This window comes from Gordionus sp. m RMFG-2023, chromosome 1 (assembly GCF_954871325.1).
Source record: "Gordionus sp. m RMFG-2023 chromosome 1, tfGorSpeb1-WG-v2, whole genome shotgun sequence".
In the NCBI taxonomy this organism is placed as follows: domain Eukaryota; kingdom Metazoa; phylum Nematomorpha; class Gordioida; order Chordodea; family Parachordodidae; genus Gordionus; species Gordionus sp. m RMFG-2023.
Window position 1 is genome coordinate 82,916,370 of NC_088775.1, and position 20,354 is coordinate 82,936,723.

The window sequence follows — 20,354 nt, forward strand, 5'->3', positions numbered from 1 at the left end:
TTGAAAGAAGTGGATAAAAAACCCAGAGAATAATACAAAGAATTGGCTGAAGTTGATATAAATAATAGTTAAAGAATCGACTCAAATTGAAAAAAAGTATTTGTTTTTAGATAAGTTGGACCTTGTGAAGATTATTTTCTATTAGAGATTTTATAAAAATTCTTTCAATATTTTAGTTTGAAAAATTTAATACTTTCTATCTAAACACACCCAATAGAACCCTTATTTCATGTTAAACAAAAAAAAATATTTTAGATGTAAAAAAAGGAACTTAAGGGAATCCTTTTATTCCAAAAACTAATACTATTTTATAATATTATATTTTTTAGCATGTTTGTGATAATGAATTTTTTTAAAAAAATGAAAATATTATTTGTTATTGTGTATCGAATGTTTTAAAATTAATATCTCTGCTAATTATGAATAAAATAATTAAATGAACATAAATGTGTAAATTATTAACACGCCATATTTTCATAGATGGAAAACTGAGCATCGAACATTATGCCCAATTATTAACATGCATAGTTTCAGTGATGGAAGTATATTCCCCAATTTTTTCAATTTATAATCCATTTGTATCAATGGGAAAATCCGTTACTCAAATTCCTTTTTTGCAATTTTTTTTTTGGGATAATTTATCCTGATGTAGATTTACATAAATAATTATCTTTTATATGTTAGCGTCAGTGTGTTTTTTTCAAAATCTGACCAGAAATGTATTCCAGCATGTTTAGAATGCCTATCTTATCAATTATAGATAATTTTACCCTAAACATTTGAGTCATTTATAATTTATATGAAAATATATGGAAGAACTAAAGTAAATAATATTAAGTTCAAATGTTCATGGCAAAATTATCTTAAATGAGGGTAGGTATTCCAAACATGATGGAATACATTTCGGGTAAAATCAGATTTTAAATTTTCAAAAAGGTACTCAAAAATGATTTAAAGTTGAAAAACGGAAAAAACAAACTTATATATATATTTTTCTTTCTTATGATGAATTATAATTAAACGATGGTCGTTTTTTACAATATAACTATTTACCATATGCTGTAAAGTAACGTTGGTGAAAGTTAAGTCGTTACTATTATCTTTTTTAAGGTAAAGGAACGCTATTCGTTACTTGTTTCAAAAAGGCTTTTGGAGTAACGGTAACGTAAAAAATTATTTAAAATTTTTCTTATAAATATTATAAATAAAGCCCAGTTTATAATTCAGAAAAACTTCCAAAGATTTTCATTTTAAATTTATTTATTACATTTTTGTTGCTGAGTTATACTGTCAAGATTGTTAATCTAATTAATATTTAATCAATCAAGGTATGCTCATATATATTATAATTTATCTTATAAAGGATATATCAACACCATATTTATTTCTGCAGATGAAGATGATTTAACTCTGCCATGGCCATGTATACACAAATAAAGAAATTTAAGGGCACTAGTTTATATGTTAATATTTCAACTAGAGATCTGCAAATTTAGGTCCAGTCTGTACCCGACCCGAACGGGCTTCGGGCCGGGCCTAATTCTATTAAAATAATTGGGTTCGGGCCGAGCCTAATATTTTTAAAAAATACAGGCCTGGTCGGGCAGGACCTTGGAATTTTTAAATATATCTAAATTTTATAATGAATTTTTAATGTAAAATAAAATTTGATTTTATTTATTGAAACTAAGCGACATATAACATATGTTTTTTATTTTGAGTAATTATAAAAATTAATTTCTATATTTTAATAAATTCGGGACGGGCCGGAACTGTAATTTTTTTATAAAATAAAATTCGGGCCGGCAAAATTTTTTTAAAAGGCCCGATGCAGATCACTAATTTCAACCTCGAGGTTCAGCAGCTCGAATCTAAAAAAACAAATGAATTCAGATTAAATTCTGTTAAAGATAAAAATAATTTTGTAAAGAAGTTGCATTAAAATTTTTATTTATTAAATCAAGCAAAACCCTCCCATCCTTTGAACCAGTTGAACATCAAACGTTCTTATTTATCTTATCAAAATTTTTAAGTAACGATAATGTTACTTTTTTTGAATAGCGTGTAACACATTTCTTCTTTGGAGTAACGTTTTTTATAGATGATTCTTAGACTAGAATCCTGTTCAGCCAAATAACCGTCCCATTTATAATTGATTATAATTATAGCTTTATGTAACCAGTATTGTTAAACAGCTGGCCAAATATCTTAGTGGAAAGATATTACGCAAACCCTGAGATTTTGCTCATAGGTGACAGAAAGTTTTGGACATCTATTAACAAAATTTCGAGGCATGGGTAATATTATTTTGTAGAAAATTTTAATTTAAAATAGGTTAAATATTTTATTTGGAAAAAAGGACCAAAACAGGATTAATTATTATTTTAAACATAAATTTAGAAAGATTTAATTTAAATAATTTATCGACATCTTTAGCTAAAAATCGTTTGTGCAAATTCGATTAACTTCTTTCTAGTGAATAAATTCAATTTTTTTGTTTTTTAAATATTCAAAAATTTCAAAATTTACTTTTTTTTTACTTTCCCAACTCTGATAAATTGAAGGATTTTAAAGGGTCATAATGGGTTTACCTAGTAAAGAACTATTTAAATGTTTAATATATAACTTTGAATATGAACTCTTGCTGTCTCTGATATAAAAATATATTTCAAATACAAGTAAAATTTAAAACACATGGGCAATTATTTTATTAGTAGATTCTTTATTTCTTTTTAAAAAGCATGCTCCTTGTTTTTTATTAGTCTAATAATATAACATCATATATAAATATTCATAAATATAATAAATATTAGATAAGAGATATATAAAATTATTGTCATCATGATGTGGCAATATCAGAAAATAAATTATACTCTTCATATTGGTAATCAAATTGGAGCATATTTTTTTTTAGAAAATAAGAATTTTTAAAAAAATAATCTAATGACATTATAATAAATTATATTTATAATTGCATGTGCATTCAGGTACCCAATTACATGTATGAGGGTCTTAGTAAATCATTCTTTTTTTTAAAAAAAAATATATGGTATTTATTCTATGTCATTTTTATAAACCAATCTATATGATTTTTTAAAAAAAACACTAAAAAACTTAAAAATAAATTTTATGCCAAAAAAATCATAAAGTTTAAAAAAGAGGTAATTTACGAACAGTTATGGGGGACGAACAAGAAAATATTAGGTATTTCTTTTGAAAAAAATCATTGTTAAAAAAATCTCTATTTTTTAAAATATTAATAATTCGAAGAATGACACTATATAATTAAAATAGAAAAAATTGAACTTTCAAAGGGTATAATATACAGCAAATAAATTTCCACAATTAATAGGTTTTTTTTAACTAATATATTTTTAAAAATGTTTCATGATTTAAAAATTAAGATATTTCTAAATTTAAAAAAAAAACATTTTTAAAAAAATTAGGATTTGATTAACATTTAGCGAACGTGAATGGCTTTGTTATAAATCGCAATAATCCTGAACCATGGAAGCAACGTTGCTAAATTTTGAAGTTGAGTATTTGGATATGAGTGTCTAAAAAAAATAATGTTGATTGATATAAAGAAACATTAAATTAAATATATATTTTAATTTAAAGTTTTTACAATTTAATATATAACATGTTATGTATATATAAAAAAATTCTTATTGCATTATTAAGGAAAATAATAGAAATATTATACTATTGATAACAAATTATTTAAAAGGCTCATTAAACAACTATTAATTAAATTTATCAACGAATTTATTGGTAAGTAGAACAAGAATAGCTCAAAATATTTTTCTGTGTGACATCTTAAAAAAAATGAAAATAAAGAAACAATTACCATGGCGGTATTCGTAAGTCGACATACCATGCGACATTTAGTCACATTTTAAAAGTCAATTGCTTTTATTGAAAAGTAATATTTGTTTTCTCAATTTTGTCTAAGAAAAAAATTAATTTATGGAATTAATTTAACATTTATATACTGATAAAATTAGAAATTTTCCTAAAACTTAAAAAACATGAAAATAAAGAAAGCCAAATTGTTTAAAATCAGGATCAAACCTTTAAAATGACCCTTTATTTTGCGACATATGAAATTTTGAAAGTGGAATATTTTTATTAAAATAAATATTTATTTCCTAAAATTTGTTTTAAGAAAGAAAAGATAAAAATTACTTAAATACAAATCTAAAGAATAAAATAATTTAAATACTGGATATAAATTATTCCTAGATTTTTAGATGTATAAAACAATTAGTGCACTAAAAAAAAATCCGATAAATTAATTTCCCGGTTCCTTTCCTTAAGGTTTGTAAATATATTTTTAATCTTACCCAGTATCTTTCTACCATCTCTTTTACCCTCTATCAACCTACAATAATAGGTTGGCTTCAGAAAATAAGACCCCCGAGGATCTCAGTGGTGATCCGGATTCTGTGTCTAAACTAGTGAAGGTCAATGGCCCTGTCCTATCGGTTTCAGACCGGGCCAGTTTGCTTTACTATTCAATTCATATATTTTTGTGTATATTTTATTTTATATTACTTTTCTAGAGGGGTTACTTTATGTTTGTTATTCTTTTTCATTTTAACATTTAAACTGAAGATTTGTATTATATATTATATTACTCATATTTGATTTGATATTGTTCAACATAAAATACTTTTATATTTATTAAAACAATTAAATTAGGGAAAAACAAAAAGATTTTTAAAATAAGAAAAAGAAAATTAAAGACCTCATGGACTGGTCTTTTTATTTAAGACATTGGTCTGGAACGATTTTCCAACTAAGGACCGTGGTCCAGTCCGGACCAAACACCCGACCGTGAACTTTTTTTTAAATTAAAGATATTCTCTTTAGACATGAATAGTTTTATAAATATGATAAAATTTTAAAATATAAATGGATGAATGCAAGAAAAAATAACAAATGCCCAATATGTCCACTTTTCAAATAAGACAGTTGCTCAATTTATCAAGGCATTTTCTAATAGTAGTTAATAGGAATTCGATTGGAACTCAAAGTTTTGACCAAATTATGCCCAAATTAGACAGACCTGGCTGTATTTTGGGATTGTTTGTGTACCGCTATCTTCAAACAATAAATCTGAACCTATTACAAGTTTTAAAACGAGGCTAATAATATTTTAGAAATATTTGAATTATGTTAAAGATAACAGCAACCCAAAACATTTATTTGACTTCGAAGATCTGGCAAATAAATTAAAAGTTTACTAATCCAAATACATAGGACAATTTTTAAAAAAAATCAATGTTTAAACCTTTCACAGATATATCAAACACAAATTTTTAATTATTTTATCTTTGATGAACGTGTAATGTTTCTGATTAGATGGTTAAGAACTAATAAAAATGTTAGATACCCAATTTTGGCATAATTCAAGCTCTATTCAATCATACAAATCATCCTAAAAAATCTTTAATCCTCAAGACCTGGCCTTATCAAATAGAATAAAAAAAATTATTTATAAATTTATTTTTTATAACTTAGGTAACGAAGTAATTTTGCCGCCTCTTTTTATAATGTTAAATTGTGAAATTAATGGTAATTCTAAGTTGGATAGTATGGCCTACACAACTTAATGGGTTGAGGCTGGCATTACAGAATTCAATAATTTTTAGAAACGTTTCACCTTTCAAATAAATAGATTTGAGAATCAAATATTTATTTCAATAAAAGTATTTGGCTTTAATAATTCCATTAAATATTGCTAGATAAATTTTCATATTATAATCTATCCTGGATTTTAATAATTTTTTGAGATAATATACCTTAACTCATTAATTTACAATTTGACGGAAAATTTTCAATAAAAATAATCGATTATGGAAATGTGACTAAATGTGATAAAGTATCGTGTTACAACACGTGATAAAGTGTCGAATGATAATATGTCAGGTTAAGAAATGACATAGTAACCTAACTAGGGATGTACCGATATTTCTTATCGGATCGGATCGGGCAGATATTTACCCATTTTAAAATATCGGTTATCGGCCAATATTATAAAATTTCCGATCCGTTATAAAATGGCGTCTTTAACAAAAATAAAATGTTATAAAATTTTTAAAAAAAGTTTTATCTAAAATCATTTATTTTTATAAATAAAATCGAAATCCATTTTTATGTAATATTTTTTTAATAATAATTAATTAATTAATAAATATTCTGCCATATTGTTATTTTTTTGGGCATTCTGTTTATAAAAGTGTGCGATAATCTCTTCAAATCAGTTTTTAGTGAAGCTGTCAGTTACCATCGCCGCAGGCTGACCTCTGATAAATTGGAAATTTTGGTATTTCTAAAAAGAAATCTTTGATATATTAATGTTAAATATTATTTTAAATATTTATTTCAAATTTAATATATATTTGTTTATTACTTATTATGTATATAGATTAATGTATTACTTATTATTTAAAAATGATTTAACAATAAAAATATTTTATTGAATTGAATATAAACTATAACTGATCATTATAATATATTTAAATGACATAAGTTATGGTATATCATAGATGTGATATTAATAAAAAGTATATTAAAAATTAAAACCATTGGTATCTTTACAAATACAAAATTATACATGATATAGGATCGGTAATCGGCCGATATCAATTTAATATTGTGAATATCAGATCGGATCGGCCTCCAAAAGTGATATCGGTACACCCCTACTAAAAACCTTTAAGAAATTTAATATATAACCCCAAAAATCAAATCGATTATAAAAAAAAGGATCATTAACTATAGAAAATAATGTTTAGAAATCAATCACATAAATATGCTGGTGTTGAGTTAATACGATTTTTCCAACTATTTCATGTGTTGCCAGAATCAAACTTTTCTTAATTCCTATGACCTAAACCGTAAGTTCCGGTTACAGTTCAGGGACAAAAATAAAAAGTCATGGTTCAACTGCTTTAACTTTAAAAAGTTCGGGTGCGGTTTATAAAAATTATAAAGTATTTTCGGGTTTTGAAATTTTAGTAAATATTTATATCAAATGTTTAAGAATAAAAATATAGAAAATACGGGCAAACGTCCATCAATTTTATTGAATTGAATATAATATACAATATAAAACTAAGTAATATTTAAGATTTATCAGTAAAAAAAATAGGATTAGATAGAACGTATAGGTAATATAAGTTCTAAAAGTAAACAGGGGCTATTCTTATTTCTAAACAGAAATCTCTTTCGTCATCGTCTATATATCTTCCTCTAAATAGAATAAACTCAAAATAAAATAGAAATATAGTGTCCTAGTTCAAAGTCTGAATAGACTTATCTAAACAAGGAATAGGTTTGTAAAATAAAAAGAAACACGGCCATAACATTTAATAAAATAAGATTTGATATTTGTAAACGTATATTTTAGTCGACCACTGTGTAAAATTACATAACCATATATATTAAATTTAAATTAATTTTATCAAGAAAGTCTTAATTTTTAATTTTTATTTAAATTTAAATCAAACTATTTTTATAAAAAACATGGTTATAATAAAAACTCAACAGAACTATTACTTATCAAATTATATTATTTTTTAAATTACAATTTATTACCAGTTAAGAAAAATTATATAGGTTTTGTTTGTTCCAACAATGTTTTGTAATTTTTCATGCATAAAAAATCTTTCAAGATGAAATCAAAAAAATTTTCAAAATATTTTTTGAAAGATTTTTATAACCTCTGGTTAGCTCCTTCTTAGTGATTTGGAAAAAAAAGATCTAATTATATTATTCTTCCAAAAATTTACAAATTCATTCCAGTATACTTAGGTTCACTCTGGGTCCCTGATTATTTCACTATAGACAAAATTGCGTCAAGATAATTTACTAAGAAAAATTTTCCTTTATAATAACTCTTCTTACGAGGTTTAAATTTTTTTGGCCATATCAAAAAATTTATTCATTTAATATAGGTGATCCAAGCAGTTATATTTAAGTAAATAATAGTCTTTCTCTTAAAAAATTTTTTCATATTAAACTTTATAATGAGCTGATTTGAAATTTTTCTGAGACAATTTTAGGTAATGAACCATGAGGGCATTCAAATCCTTTTCAGCGTAATGTGAGTGATGCTGCAATCCCTTGTTCTACATATTTAATGTTTTTTTAATATAATGTTATTTCTTTAGAAGATGAAAATTAATAATGAGAAAATTTTAATCAAGTTTACAAGTTGTTATCAAATCACTTAATTACTTTAAGTGTAAATTTGGCATAATTCATTCTAATTTTTATGAAATATATTTATTTTTTATATACCATTGATCTAAAATATAGCCTTAAGATTTTCTCATTTCAGGCAAACGTTATACTTTCTCAAAATCGTTTAAACGAGGGAAAAAAGGTATGTAAACCCAACAAATGTCCTTTTCATCGTCACTTTCCGATTCGTTATCAGCTGTTTGGGAATTGATGCCTTTACAGATTTTCATGGCTAAACACAAAGCGGAAGCTGCTATGATACTGGGCCGCTGGCTTAGTATTGAAGGGTCTAATAGGGTCATCTCTATGAAAAATTTGGACATCGTGTGTTCTTCGAATGATACCTTGTGGGGTGGAAAATTAAATTAGCTATAATATATGTTCACGAATGTCTGAGTATTTATAAAATGTAATAACAAGAACGCTATATTCCTCTCCAAGAACAAATCTTTTTTTAAGACACATTGAAAAAGCATACTATTATCAAAATATAATTCTTTGGGTCAGAGCTGTTCCTTAAAAAATATAAATCTAAGGTGTGCCGATTTTTTTTACTAAAAATGTTAATTATATTAATAAAAATCGAATAATTTATTCAAAATTCGTTTATCATATTTTCGATTCCCCAATTGTCATATATTATTTTGACCAATTCAAAAATATTGACCAAATACGTGGTATTTTTTTTAAATAGATAACATTTCCTAGAAAAAGAATTACCTGCGCTATCTTAGAATACCGTCTCAAGAAATGGATAGAATAAGGTTTGCTGAAGGCAAAATCTATGATTTTAAGTATGGCGATTTCCATGGATAAAATTTCTTGAATTGAATAGGTGTCCTTGGTGACGTACACGAAATCCCTGACTTCCATGATGTACAATTCCTCGAATTTGCAGGCTATAAACATGGAAGTCACGCCTACGAGTTGCAAATTTTTTCTTTGAACATCCTTAACACTCTTTAAAAAAATTTTTTAAAAAAAAATTATTGAGGGAGGGCGGGTGTTCACAGTAAATAATGTAAAAATTTTCCTAGTGAACTGTTTTATTATCAGCTATTTTTATCCTATCATTGGTTGAAATAAGTGGAGTGCTCGATTAGACTTTAAAAAAGGTGAAGTTAACTGGGATAGCTAAGAAATTAATGATTATCCTATTTCTAAACCAAAAGTTTAGGTTTAAAAAATTATATAATTGACACTTATATCGATTGTAATTTTATTCAGGTCATACTCCTAACCAGAGCTAATTTAATTTTTGAAAAATTAAATCAAATTTTGGACTTCCAGGTATAAAATATGTTCCAAATAACCTGTAAATATCGATCGATAATACTGACCGTTAGATACAAAGTTTCGGGGAGCAATTTGAAATGTTGATGGATTTGCATGATCCAGTCTATGAGTATTTGTCTCATACTGAGCGTTATGTAAGGGCTGGCGATGTAATCGTCCTTTAACGCTTGAGTTTGCTTTTTTTTAAAAAAAATATATTATTTTAAATATACCATTATTTTTCAAATATTAGATTTTAACAAGAATATAGACACACTTTTCTCATTTCTCTATCTGATTTTTTTAAATGTACTTTTAAAAACGATAGTTTTACATGAACTCGGGCAAAATAATATTTTAAAGCATACTTGGGGTAAGGAAAGTGATTATTTTATTTTAAGATGTATATTAAGGAGATTATGACGAGATATAAGTTAAATACAAGAAAATGTTAAACAAATTAAAATATTCTTTATAAAATGACCTACTGATGATTGAGTGGATACATAGTAATTAGATTTGTGTATAGACTATATGTTTGGGCTTATTAAATACAAGATGCAGAGACAGACAGTATTGTGATTGGTAAAAAAAAACTTAAGAGCCAACTATCTTTCAAACTAGATTTATCCACGAAAAAAATATTATAAGTAAAGGATTGGAAGTTTGTTTGTGAAATCATTATTATTTATTCATTATATCTAATTAATTATAAATTTATCATTAAAAAACAAATTTTTATATATTATTGACCAAACGATATATAAGTCTAAACTTTAAAAAAATTTATTTGTTTTGCAAAAGAAATGGTTAACTAAATGAAGGAGCCATCTTGATAATCGAGTTTACCAAAAAAAAATACCGACGTCAATTAAAGACTAATTAAAAATTTGTTGGGGCCAGACAAAATATTAAGGTAAATATGTTTGCCTCTGCTAGTAAATAAATATTCTATTTGAAAACGCCAGTAATAATATATCAAAATTAAATATAAAAGGAGGAGCGAATTGGGGAGGGGGGTAAAAATATATGATATACCTCTATAATAAACATATATTCGTGAATATCTTTGGCGTAAGTTGGCACACACAATTCATCCTTAAAGTCTTGACTATCCACATCGTATAACACTTCTTTGAGACTTAAAGAGGAAAATGCTTTAAGGGGACTTTGTATTTTGTCAATAACCTTGGGTTGACTATCTGATGGCTTAACGATGATAATAAATATATATATATATATAACAAAATATAATTTATAGTAAATTATCAAAGAAGGATAATTAAGATTATAGTCCAGTTTATGGCCCAAATTTCTAAAAAACCGGATTGGACCATGGTTCTTTTTGGATAAGGTTATCTCCCACCAAGATTATGAAAATGTGCATCTACAATATAATTTAATGGTATTTGGCTTAGCTAGATATTAAATTTTTTAAAAAATAATGATTTTTTTTGACTTTATATCAGAAATGGGGAAAACACTTTAAAATAAAAAGTCTTTTCAAAAATAATAATAACATTTGAGTTTAAATAATCTTTCGTCAAACAAAAATAATAGAATAAATATTTTTTTTATAAATAAACTAAAATAATTTATTAGCAACTTTAACAGGTCTCCTGGAATTTTGAAGCTCGAGAAATTCTAGTTCTCAAGATGCCTAATGATTCAAATATGAGATAAGAGACAGGTGCCCATTTTAAAGATAATGAATTAGAAAAATTTTATGAAGGAAAATTATAAAAGATTTTGGCATTTTTGCTCAAATTTTTTGTTTTAAACTCTGCTGCTTTTAGGGTTTAAAATATTGTCTTAAAGGTTCGAAATAAGTTACATACAAATCCTAGCAGTCCAATATCTTCCCCTTTCTTAATCCAGGTATATCATTATACTCTGGGTGAACTGGAACTCCCAATTGAAAATATATTAAATAAGGATCCCAAGATACGTTTTTAATAAAATTTATATTGTGATAAATTATATTTTTCTATATTAATTTTTGAAACTTAAAATTATTTAATATTGATAAATTTATGTGTAATGAATTATATTTTATATTTTATATTATAAATGGGAAATAGTTCATTTATATATTTTTTTGTAAGTGTTGGTGTCAGCAAAAAAGAATCTCATTACATCTCTGAAAATTTTTAATATAAGCATTTAAGAAAAAATTAATCAGAGATTAAGGTATTATGTGACCGCAGTTCCAAAGGCCATAAAAATTTTCAATCCGCCTTTTTAAGGGTTATTTCATAATGTATCGATCCAAAAAAACAAAAGAACGAAACTCAGTACGAAGCTTATATAATCCGTTAATTTTATACAAATCAGGATTTTAAAGGTCTAACTCAAAAATATCAAGTGCTTCATAGTCCAATGTGAGTTTTTTTTTCTTTTAACGAATCACTCGATTAAAGTAACAAATTATAAATTATTTTGTAGGCCAACGTTAAGATTGTTACTACAGTTGCCGCATTTCAGGTAAAAGAAAGAATAATATTTTGAGATAGCCCAATGAAGAACTTACTAAATATGTTCATTGCGATAATATGTAAATATTTAAGAAAGAAATAAAATGGAAGAATCAAGAATTTAAATTTTATTTCGTTATTTTTAAAATAAAAAAAAAGAAGCATAATAAAGGGCGTTATTTTTTTTGATATACGATCATACTGCAATGTTAAATGCGGTTGACGGCCTAGAAAGGTCAAATTTTTAAGCCTGGCCCAAGTTGGAATTTAAAGAAAATTTCCAATTTCAAGCCTGGACTTTTTAAAAAATTTGCAAATCGTTTCAAAAGGATAATTAAAATATAACGAATAAGTAAATGAATGTTATAAGATTTTTTTTTTAAATTAACCTATCTTAGTTAACCAATAGACAGTTAGCATAGTGTTTATGGTATGTTGATTTTAAGTTAAAATTTTATCCATTTAAGAATTAATCAAAAAATTTAATTATTATGTTTAGAATAATATCAAAATTATATTAACTGGTCCCCTCCCTAATTCTGCTTAAAAAAAATTAATCTTTAACCATTTTTTGAGGGTTTTATACTACTTCTACTATTTTTTGTATTTCCAAACATAGAAATATCAATTAAACTAAAATTAATACAAAATTATGTGCATTTTTTCTAAAAATTATTATGTAGTCAAAAATATAACTTATTAGCCAAGGTGATAAGAAAAAAATGGAAATAGATACAAGAACTTTTATGCATCTGCAAGGGTCATCATGCCATCCTTTTTTTATTTCTTACCATTGAGGAAAAAATATGGACACCCATTAGGAGAATAATAGTGATAGTAGATCTGATAACTGATCATGCTTTATTTAAAATTTATACCTACAAAAAATTCTATAAATATCAACAAATAGAATGTGATAAAATTTAAAAAATTTATAATAAAACCTTTATTTAATCATAATAATAAATTTTTATGTTACCATCCAAATGCTAGTGATAGGCATCAAGTGTTTATAATACAATAAAAAAAGGTTATTTTCAGAGCTGTGATCTATTCTCTATACTAAATGGCTCAGGTTCAGGGTCCAGAAAAATAATAATTAATAACGTTTAGTTGAAAACAGAAACATCAGTTTTTTATTTAGTATTCACCATATAATAATAATTTATCATCATAAATATATTATAATAATATTAAGTAAATTATCCTGATATTTTACTAAAAATTATCATAATGGAGAGAATAAATTAAAAAACAATTCTTGAACCCTAAATTTAAAAAAAAGAGTTCTTGGTTAATTTACAAAAATAGGCCTATTTTTTTTGACATTATAATTATTTCTTAATGATAAAGCTTTGCTTTCCCTCTATGTTCATTTTTTATTTGAAAAATTTTTATTTTTATTTCCTCCATTATAATTGTCACGTTAATATTTGGAGTATCATTGTAAAATGGGCTCTCAAAATATTTTATGTGGAAATGCATAGACACTGATAATATTTTATCCCCAATTTGCAAAAATTTTAAGGGTACAAAATAATATATTATTTTTTCGTTAAGCTAAATATTTTCATCTGAGATTCATTAAAAGAAAACCTACATTGGACTTCGAAGGGTTAGGAAATTTTTTAAAGTAATGGGTGGGCATGGGTGGATGAATTTTAAATATTTTTCAGGCAAAATGAGCATACTAGATTTCAATTTATTAAAAATAATAGCTTTATTTCATAATATTGGATATAAAATATGTTTAATTAAATATACATAAAATAAATAAAGAGCCACACTAATCATTAAAAATAAAACATTAGGTGGGTGGGCAGATTAAACAAAATTCATAGATAAATGGGTAGGTGGGTAAAATTTAAAAAAAAATATAAATGGGTGGGGCTAAAGCCCACCTATTCTACTTTGAAGGTCCATAATTCACAATAAATTTGAGCTAGAGCATAAAATGTTTGAATTCATAACTCGTTTTATTTGTTTAAAAAGTCTAAAACATTAGGTGTTTGACTTGAAATGACTCCACACTTATAGTGCCTACAAATTGAGCAGAAGAATTTAGCATTGTTTTTCCTATATATGCCAAGTTTAAGTTGGTGTATTTTTAAATATTAAAACAAAAGAAAACACTAAATATTTTGAGTTCTTAATGTAAAATATCAGAGACCTGCAGGCCCGGCCCGTATTTTAAATTTTTTAAATATACCCGAGCCAGGCCTAAAAATTTTTTTTTAAACATATCCGGGCCAGGCCTAAAAAATTTTTTTTTAAAATATATCCGGGCCAGGCCTAAGATTGTTAAACCCGGGCTGGGCCTTAATATTTTTTATAAAAATTTTTACATTATGAGTTAATGGTTATAAGATTATATTATAGTTATGATTAATATAATATTGGGTGATGGTTAACACTACCTAACACCCACAGATCGATCTAATTATTAATTTCCTGCAAATTTATTCAAAGTATTAATATATTTTATTATAATTCATATCTAAATTTTTACAACATATTTTACCAAAACAATCAAATAAAGGAATATCTTAAATAAGCCCCAATATTCAAGTATTATTAATATATTTTTTTATAATTCATATCTAAATTTTTAGAATATATTTTACCAAAACAATCAAATAAAGGAATATCCCTTCTTGAAGTTTGTAATACCTTTCAAAGCGAAAAAGGAGAAATAAAATTTATTTTACTTAATATAAAGCATTTTTTAATTGAAAAATTTGTTTTACACAAGTATCATTTTATTTCTCTTTTTCTCTGTCCCAAATTCAAGCAATTACGCATATAGTCAGGGAAAGATCGCAAGATGACGGAAAACTATATAAAAGATTATATTAAATTACGAGGCTTAGGAAGTAAATGAAATACCATCGACCAGTCAAATTACGACTGTTGTTAAACAAACTGAATCATTTTATGACAAATGGGGCGATGGTAATTCTGGTAATATGTCAATACCCGATGATGAATATTATAATTACATAAATAAAAAAATAGATGAAACATTTAAGGTGGATAATTTGCTAGAGTGGTGGGTGGCTCATCAAAGCGAATTTCCAATTTTAGTAAAATTGGCAATTCCTGCTTCAAGTACAAGCTGTGAGCGGAATTTTTCCACTGCGAGAATTCTTGAAGAAAGAAGAAGTAATCTTCAACCTGAAAAGGTAGATATGCTTCTCTTTCTTCATGATAATTTGTGAATTTTTAATATCTTTCTTGAGTATAGGGTTTCGTCAATCATGCTGGTTTTTTACTTTGCAAACTGTCAAATATTTATTGCATTTATTATATTTACCTTGAGTCATGAATGTTTTTAATCCAACATTTTTCATTATTTTTTTTACAATATTATATAATACAATTATCTTCTTTTGTTAAAAATTTATATTAATATTGTGCAATTAGATTATATTTTCAAAATACTATTTATTATACATGCATTTTAAATAGCGATTTATTTTTATTTTATAAATTAAATACAATATATTATATTCTCAAAATATTTTCCATTTTTATAAATTAAATATTAGTTTTATTATTTTTAAATGCAATATAAAATATAGTATATGCTCAAAATATTATTACCATTTTTATGAATATTAGTTTTATTTTTATAAATGCAATATAAAATATAGTATATGCTCAAAATATCCATTTTTATAAATAAGAGATTTATAATTTTTATAAATTCAATATAATATTCTCAAAATATTAGCTTTTTACATGTATTTTTTAAATATTAAGCGATAATACTAGCTGAAAAATATGGTAAAATACCTCATAGGTGAATTTTTGTATATACCAGGTCGAATATAATTTTAAAAAATTCCGAGCCGGGCCTGAAATTCTTTTTTTAAAAAATATCCGGGCTGAGCCTTTAATTTTTAAATCCGGGCCAGGCCAGGCCTAAAAAATTTAAAACCGGGCCAGGCCATGCAAATGGTACCTCTGCAGGTCTCTGTAAAATACAAAGTATTCATCAATTAGAAATAGCACTCTTTAAAAATAACAGCAAACCAAAAGGCTTAAATTTGTTTGTACTAGTAAACACCTTTAGGCAATGTTTTGCAGTCATTTTTTGTTACATCATTTAAGTATTGAGACAAAGATTTCTTCTAATTATTGATTTCAGTAAAAATTGAATATATAAATTTCAATCAAGAGAGATATCATCAAAACTACCACAAGATTATACATAATTATAAATTATTTGATTAGAAGCAAAAGATGAATCTATTCATATTTGTGAATAACAAATAAAATCAAATATTTTTTAATATAGAGTATAATTGAAATCATGGCTCTATTTAAAATAATCATTGTAAATTATATTAAATATTTGTAATAAAATAATATTCTTTTAATAAATATTCAGAAATAGAAGAGACTATACTAAGATAGAGAGGCAATAAGGGTAGTATTTTTTTTAATATATTAACAATAAATTAGCAAAGCAGCTTGAAAGCTTTTATTTGCATTAATCAATATTCTAGGATAAAATAATTTAGCAATCCTATCAATTAAAATGATATTGAAAAATTATAGATAAGCTATTGAGGAATGCTATAAAAGATTTAAACTTTGTCACAGTATTATATATGAACTTTTTTATTTTATTTGTGAGTATAACTTTTTTATTTTATTTATGAGTATACCTTTTTGATATTTTCTTTAATAACATTGTCTTCAATGTAATTTTTTGTTTGGTCATTGTCCTCAGCATTTTTTTTTGTTTGTACATTGTCTTTTGATTGTACTTTTAAGCCATGTTTTATTTTATTGTTAAGTATATTGCTTTGCATAACATTTTCACGTGCTCTCAAAGGTCTTCGTTTTTCAGGAATAACAACTAGAGGCTTATCCTTTTCATTTTTAATGTTGGCCTAATAAAAATAATTATTTCATAATTAACTCAATAAAATTTACTTTAATTCCTTCTTTAGGATTTTTTCTTATGGAAATATAATTTTTTCTAGCAATTAATATATTCGATGTCATTTTAATTTCACTCTTATAGGAAGTTTTCATGAATATAAACTATCAACAAATATTTTAAATTTATTCGCACAATGTTAATTGGATAAAAGTAGAGAAACGAATATCCCATAACTCCTTTATAAAAATCAGATTTACATATTTACTTTTTATAATATATATTTAATAATAAAATATATAAAAAAAGATACATAAATTATCTTAATATATAAGATGTGGAAAAAAACTGAAAAAATTAAAACAACTGCAAGCTCGATCTCCATATTTGGTATATCGATGATAATATAATAAGTGGACCACCTGTGGAGATAGTTAAGGCTCTATTGACCAAGAATAAATACTATAGAATAAATTGTGTGTGATTGTATTGCATAATTAAGTAGGAATAATAAGTGGTCTTTTTTATTTAATAATATAGTTATACAAAAGAAAATAAGTGGTGTTAAATGAAAATATATATCAATATATATATGTTTTATCGCCTTGAGATGTATTTATATACATGTTAATTTCATTGAATAAAAAGATAATATAACAATTTAAGCGAACATGCAACAGGCTCTAAGTGTAATATAAAAAATGAAGAAGTCTTTATTGGTCTTAGGTAAAACACAAACAAAGCCTAATAATGATATTAATTATAGTTTTAAGAATATCGTTATTAAATCTCCCACCACAAATCTCCATCGGTTGTGAGGAACCGATTCAATAATTTTTAAAAAAAAACCTTAACTAGCCTCAAAAACTTTGAGTACTTATATTCCCTTCATGCTCATAATACATATTATCTAGTAAAAAAACTTTTCCAACATTCCCGAATCCTTTATGTCTTAATATCAACTGCTATCTTTAACCAGAGAACTGAAATACGAGTTGAAGGTAAAAGAAATGATAAAAAAATTGCCAATCTTAGTTTAATGACCTCTCATGGCTTTAAGCTACTCTACCCACTTCCAATAAATGAATTTGAATTCGGCCTCTAATCTCTTTATCGATTAGCATATTTATCTTTTCGATGCTTCCGAGTACTACTATCCTTGCCTCTCATTCTTTTGTAATAGTCTATTTAATAGATGATTCTATCTCCTTTCTGCCTAACACAAATGTACCTGACATCTCTTCTAATCTTAACCAAGCAAAGATTGGAATATGCCCTTGATTACCAAGTATCGTTGATTATCTTTACACCAACTTGAAATCTGTTGACCATTTTCTTTTGCAGCTTTGAAGATCAGTTCAGGGCAATAATTTATTGTTGGAGACAATTCTGTCTAAGAAATTTAGGCCATGAGTTCAGTGATCAGAAATTTGGTTTTGCGCCAGAGCTATTCGTTAAATAGCTAACTCGATCATCTCACACAAATGTGCTATATTTTACAAACAGGAGAATGCAGGTTTGCCTTCAATGTATCAAAAGTAGAGGGCGAGCTAGCGCACATCTATGCAATCCCCTTATCCAGTGTGCTCTAAATTTAGCTGCGATTCATGGATCATCGGTTTGTTTCCTGTCAACAGTTGATCAAATAAAATCATGGGTTACATTGCGAAGATGGAAAGTTCTTAGTTCGAAATCTTTTCTGCACCGTCCTTCTGCATAATCAAACTTTAACAAAGATTTATTAGCAATAGAAAATTTTGAAATATGATAAATATGTGAACATCTCTGATCAATCATTTAGTACCAATCTGACCACTCTTACCACTTTTGGTTCTCAATCTCAAAACCTAATAAAATATTGTGCAGACGAATTTCAACCAAAATAAAGGATCTAAAAGAAAGATTTTACCTTGGCCAAAGGCTTGCAATCCAGACCATTAAATCAAATCCATTGCTTTATTAACGCATTCCTTTCTTAAGATTTTTTTTTTATTTGTAATATAGTCATTTAATTTGTTATTTCTTCTGCATGTTTTATTATTTATGTTAAATTTGTCAAAGTTATTGCATTTTGTATTATTAAATACATCTATTTTATAATAATTTTATTTATATACATTCTTATTTTGTATTAGTTTATTTATACATAAATAATTTAACTCATGATTTTGACAGATAAAACATTTTAAATAAAAAAAAGAAAAAGAATAAAATATCTAAAATATTTTATATAAACAATTTATAAGAAATTGTAATTATATTTCTTATGTGGATTATGTTTGTGCAAGCTTTATTTTCTTATACTACCATTATATCGATTGTGCTGTTTCCTTATCTTAACAATTTATCGTACCCTTATATCTTAATGTTCAAAGCCATCCATATCATTGCATTCATCAAAATAATTTATTACAGCGAATAACTTCTTTCTAAATGAATTAATTTATCATTTATTATTTTCCTCTTAAATTGAACCTTTAGTGGCTAAATATATTAGAATGAATTAAATCATAAAAAACAATTCCTTTATCTTCAATGTACCCTAAACCCATATCTTTATTGAATTACTTGCCTCTAATCGTTCTTAATATTGATAATCATCTTTTGTCAACCATGTCTAATGATAAATTTATATACTTAATAAAAATTCTATTGATTGTACCTCAAAATCTTTTAATCCTAAGATAAAATGTCATTTTTTTGTGTGATTGACAATGTACTTCATACTTTCAGAACCAAACGCACACACTAGTTGATATAAATCAACTGAAAAAAATTTTTTTATCCATTATTTTCTCCTTCTCTCTTTTCATAAAAGCAACTGAAATATATTTATATTTCTCCTTTATCGATTATTTTCTATAGTTCTCCTTTTAAAAAAACAACATTTCTTTTACAGCCTTTTCGGGGATCACACCCGTTATTCTAAGACAACCCAAATATATATCTCTAGCGCTCATTCTTTTTTAAATTATAATATTCAATTGATCTAAGTGATTAATCTTATTTTATATCGAAATCAATCTTTTACTTTTACTTTTTCTCTTCAAAATCTTTAATATCTTAATATTAGTTTTATTCAAATTAAACTATTTCCTCATTCTGCTGGATATTTTATATAAAAATTCTATAGTAATTAGCTATTCTCTTGTATGTATTTTCAAGGCTCTTATAGATTTGTTATTTTATTTCTCTATATTCACCTGATCAAAATGATAAATCTTAATCTATATTTTTTTGCTTTCTATTTTAAATATTCTGAAATCTCTTTAGTATAAATCAAAATAGTCTTCACTATTTTCTTCTTTGATGTTTCAATTTTTTGTTTTTCTTTCGGATATTATTAGATTATGCTGCATTTTTATTCTCAAATTTTATTAATGATCGACAATAACATTTAAATATATAAATGAGATCAACTGCCGCATTATCTTTATGATGGATGCTTTTAGCTTTCTGTA

The 20,354-nt window shown here is 25.4% G+C and overlaps 1 protein-coding gene across 1 annotated transcript; it reads right to left on the reverse strand.

The window, feature by feature from the left end:
- Nucleotides 1–3,482: 3,482 nt before the first annotated feature.
- LOC135930831 (G2/mitotic-specific cyclin-B-like) lies at nucleotides 3,483–16,693 on the reverse strand. The gene is made up of 7 exons (XM_065467619.1): nucleotides 16,676–16,693; nucleotides 10,567–10,737; nucleotides 9,567–9,725; nucleotides 8,974–9,213; nucleotides 8,406–8,597; nucleotides 8,031–8,138; nucleotides 3,483–3,557 (listed from the first exon to the last, which is right to left on the reverse strand). Exons 2-7 carry the CDS (start codon nucleotides 10,579–10,581, stop codon nucleotides 3,483–3,485), a joined length of 789 nt encoding a protein of 262 aa, XP_065323691.1. The 5' UTR covers nucleotides 10,582–10,737; nucleotides 16,676–16,693.
- Nucleotides 16,694–20,354: the final 3,661 nt, after the last annotated feature.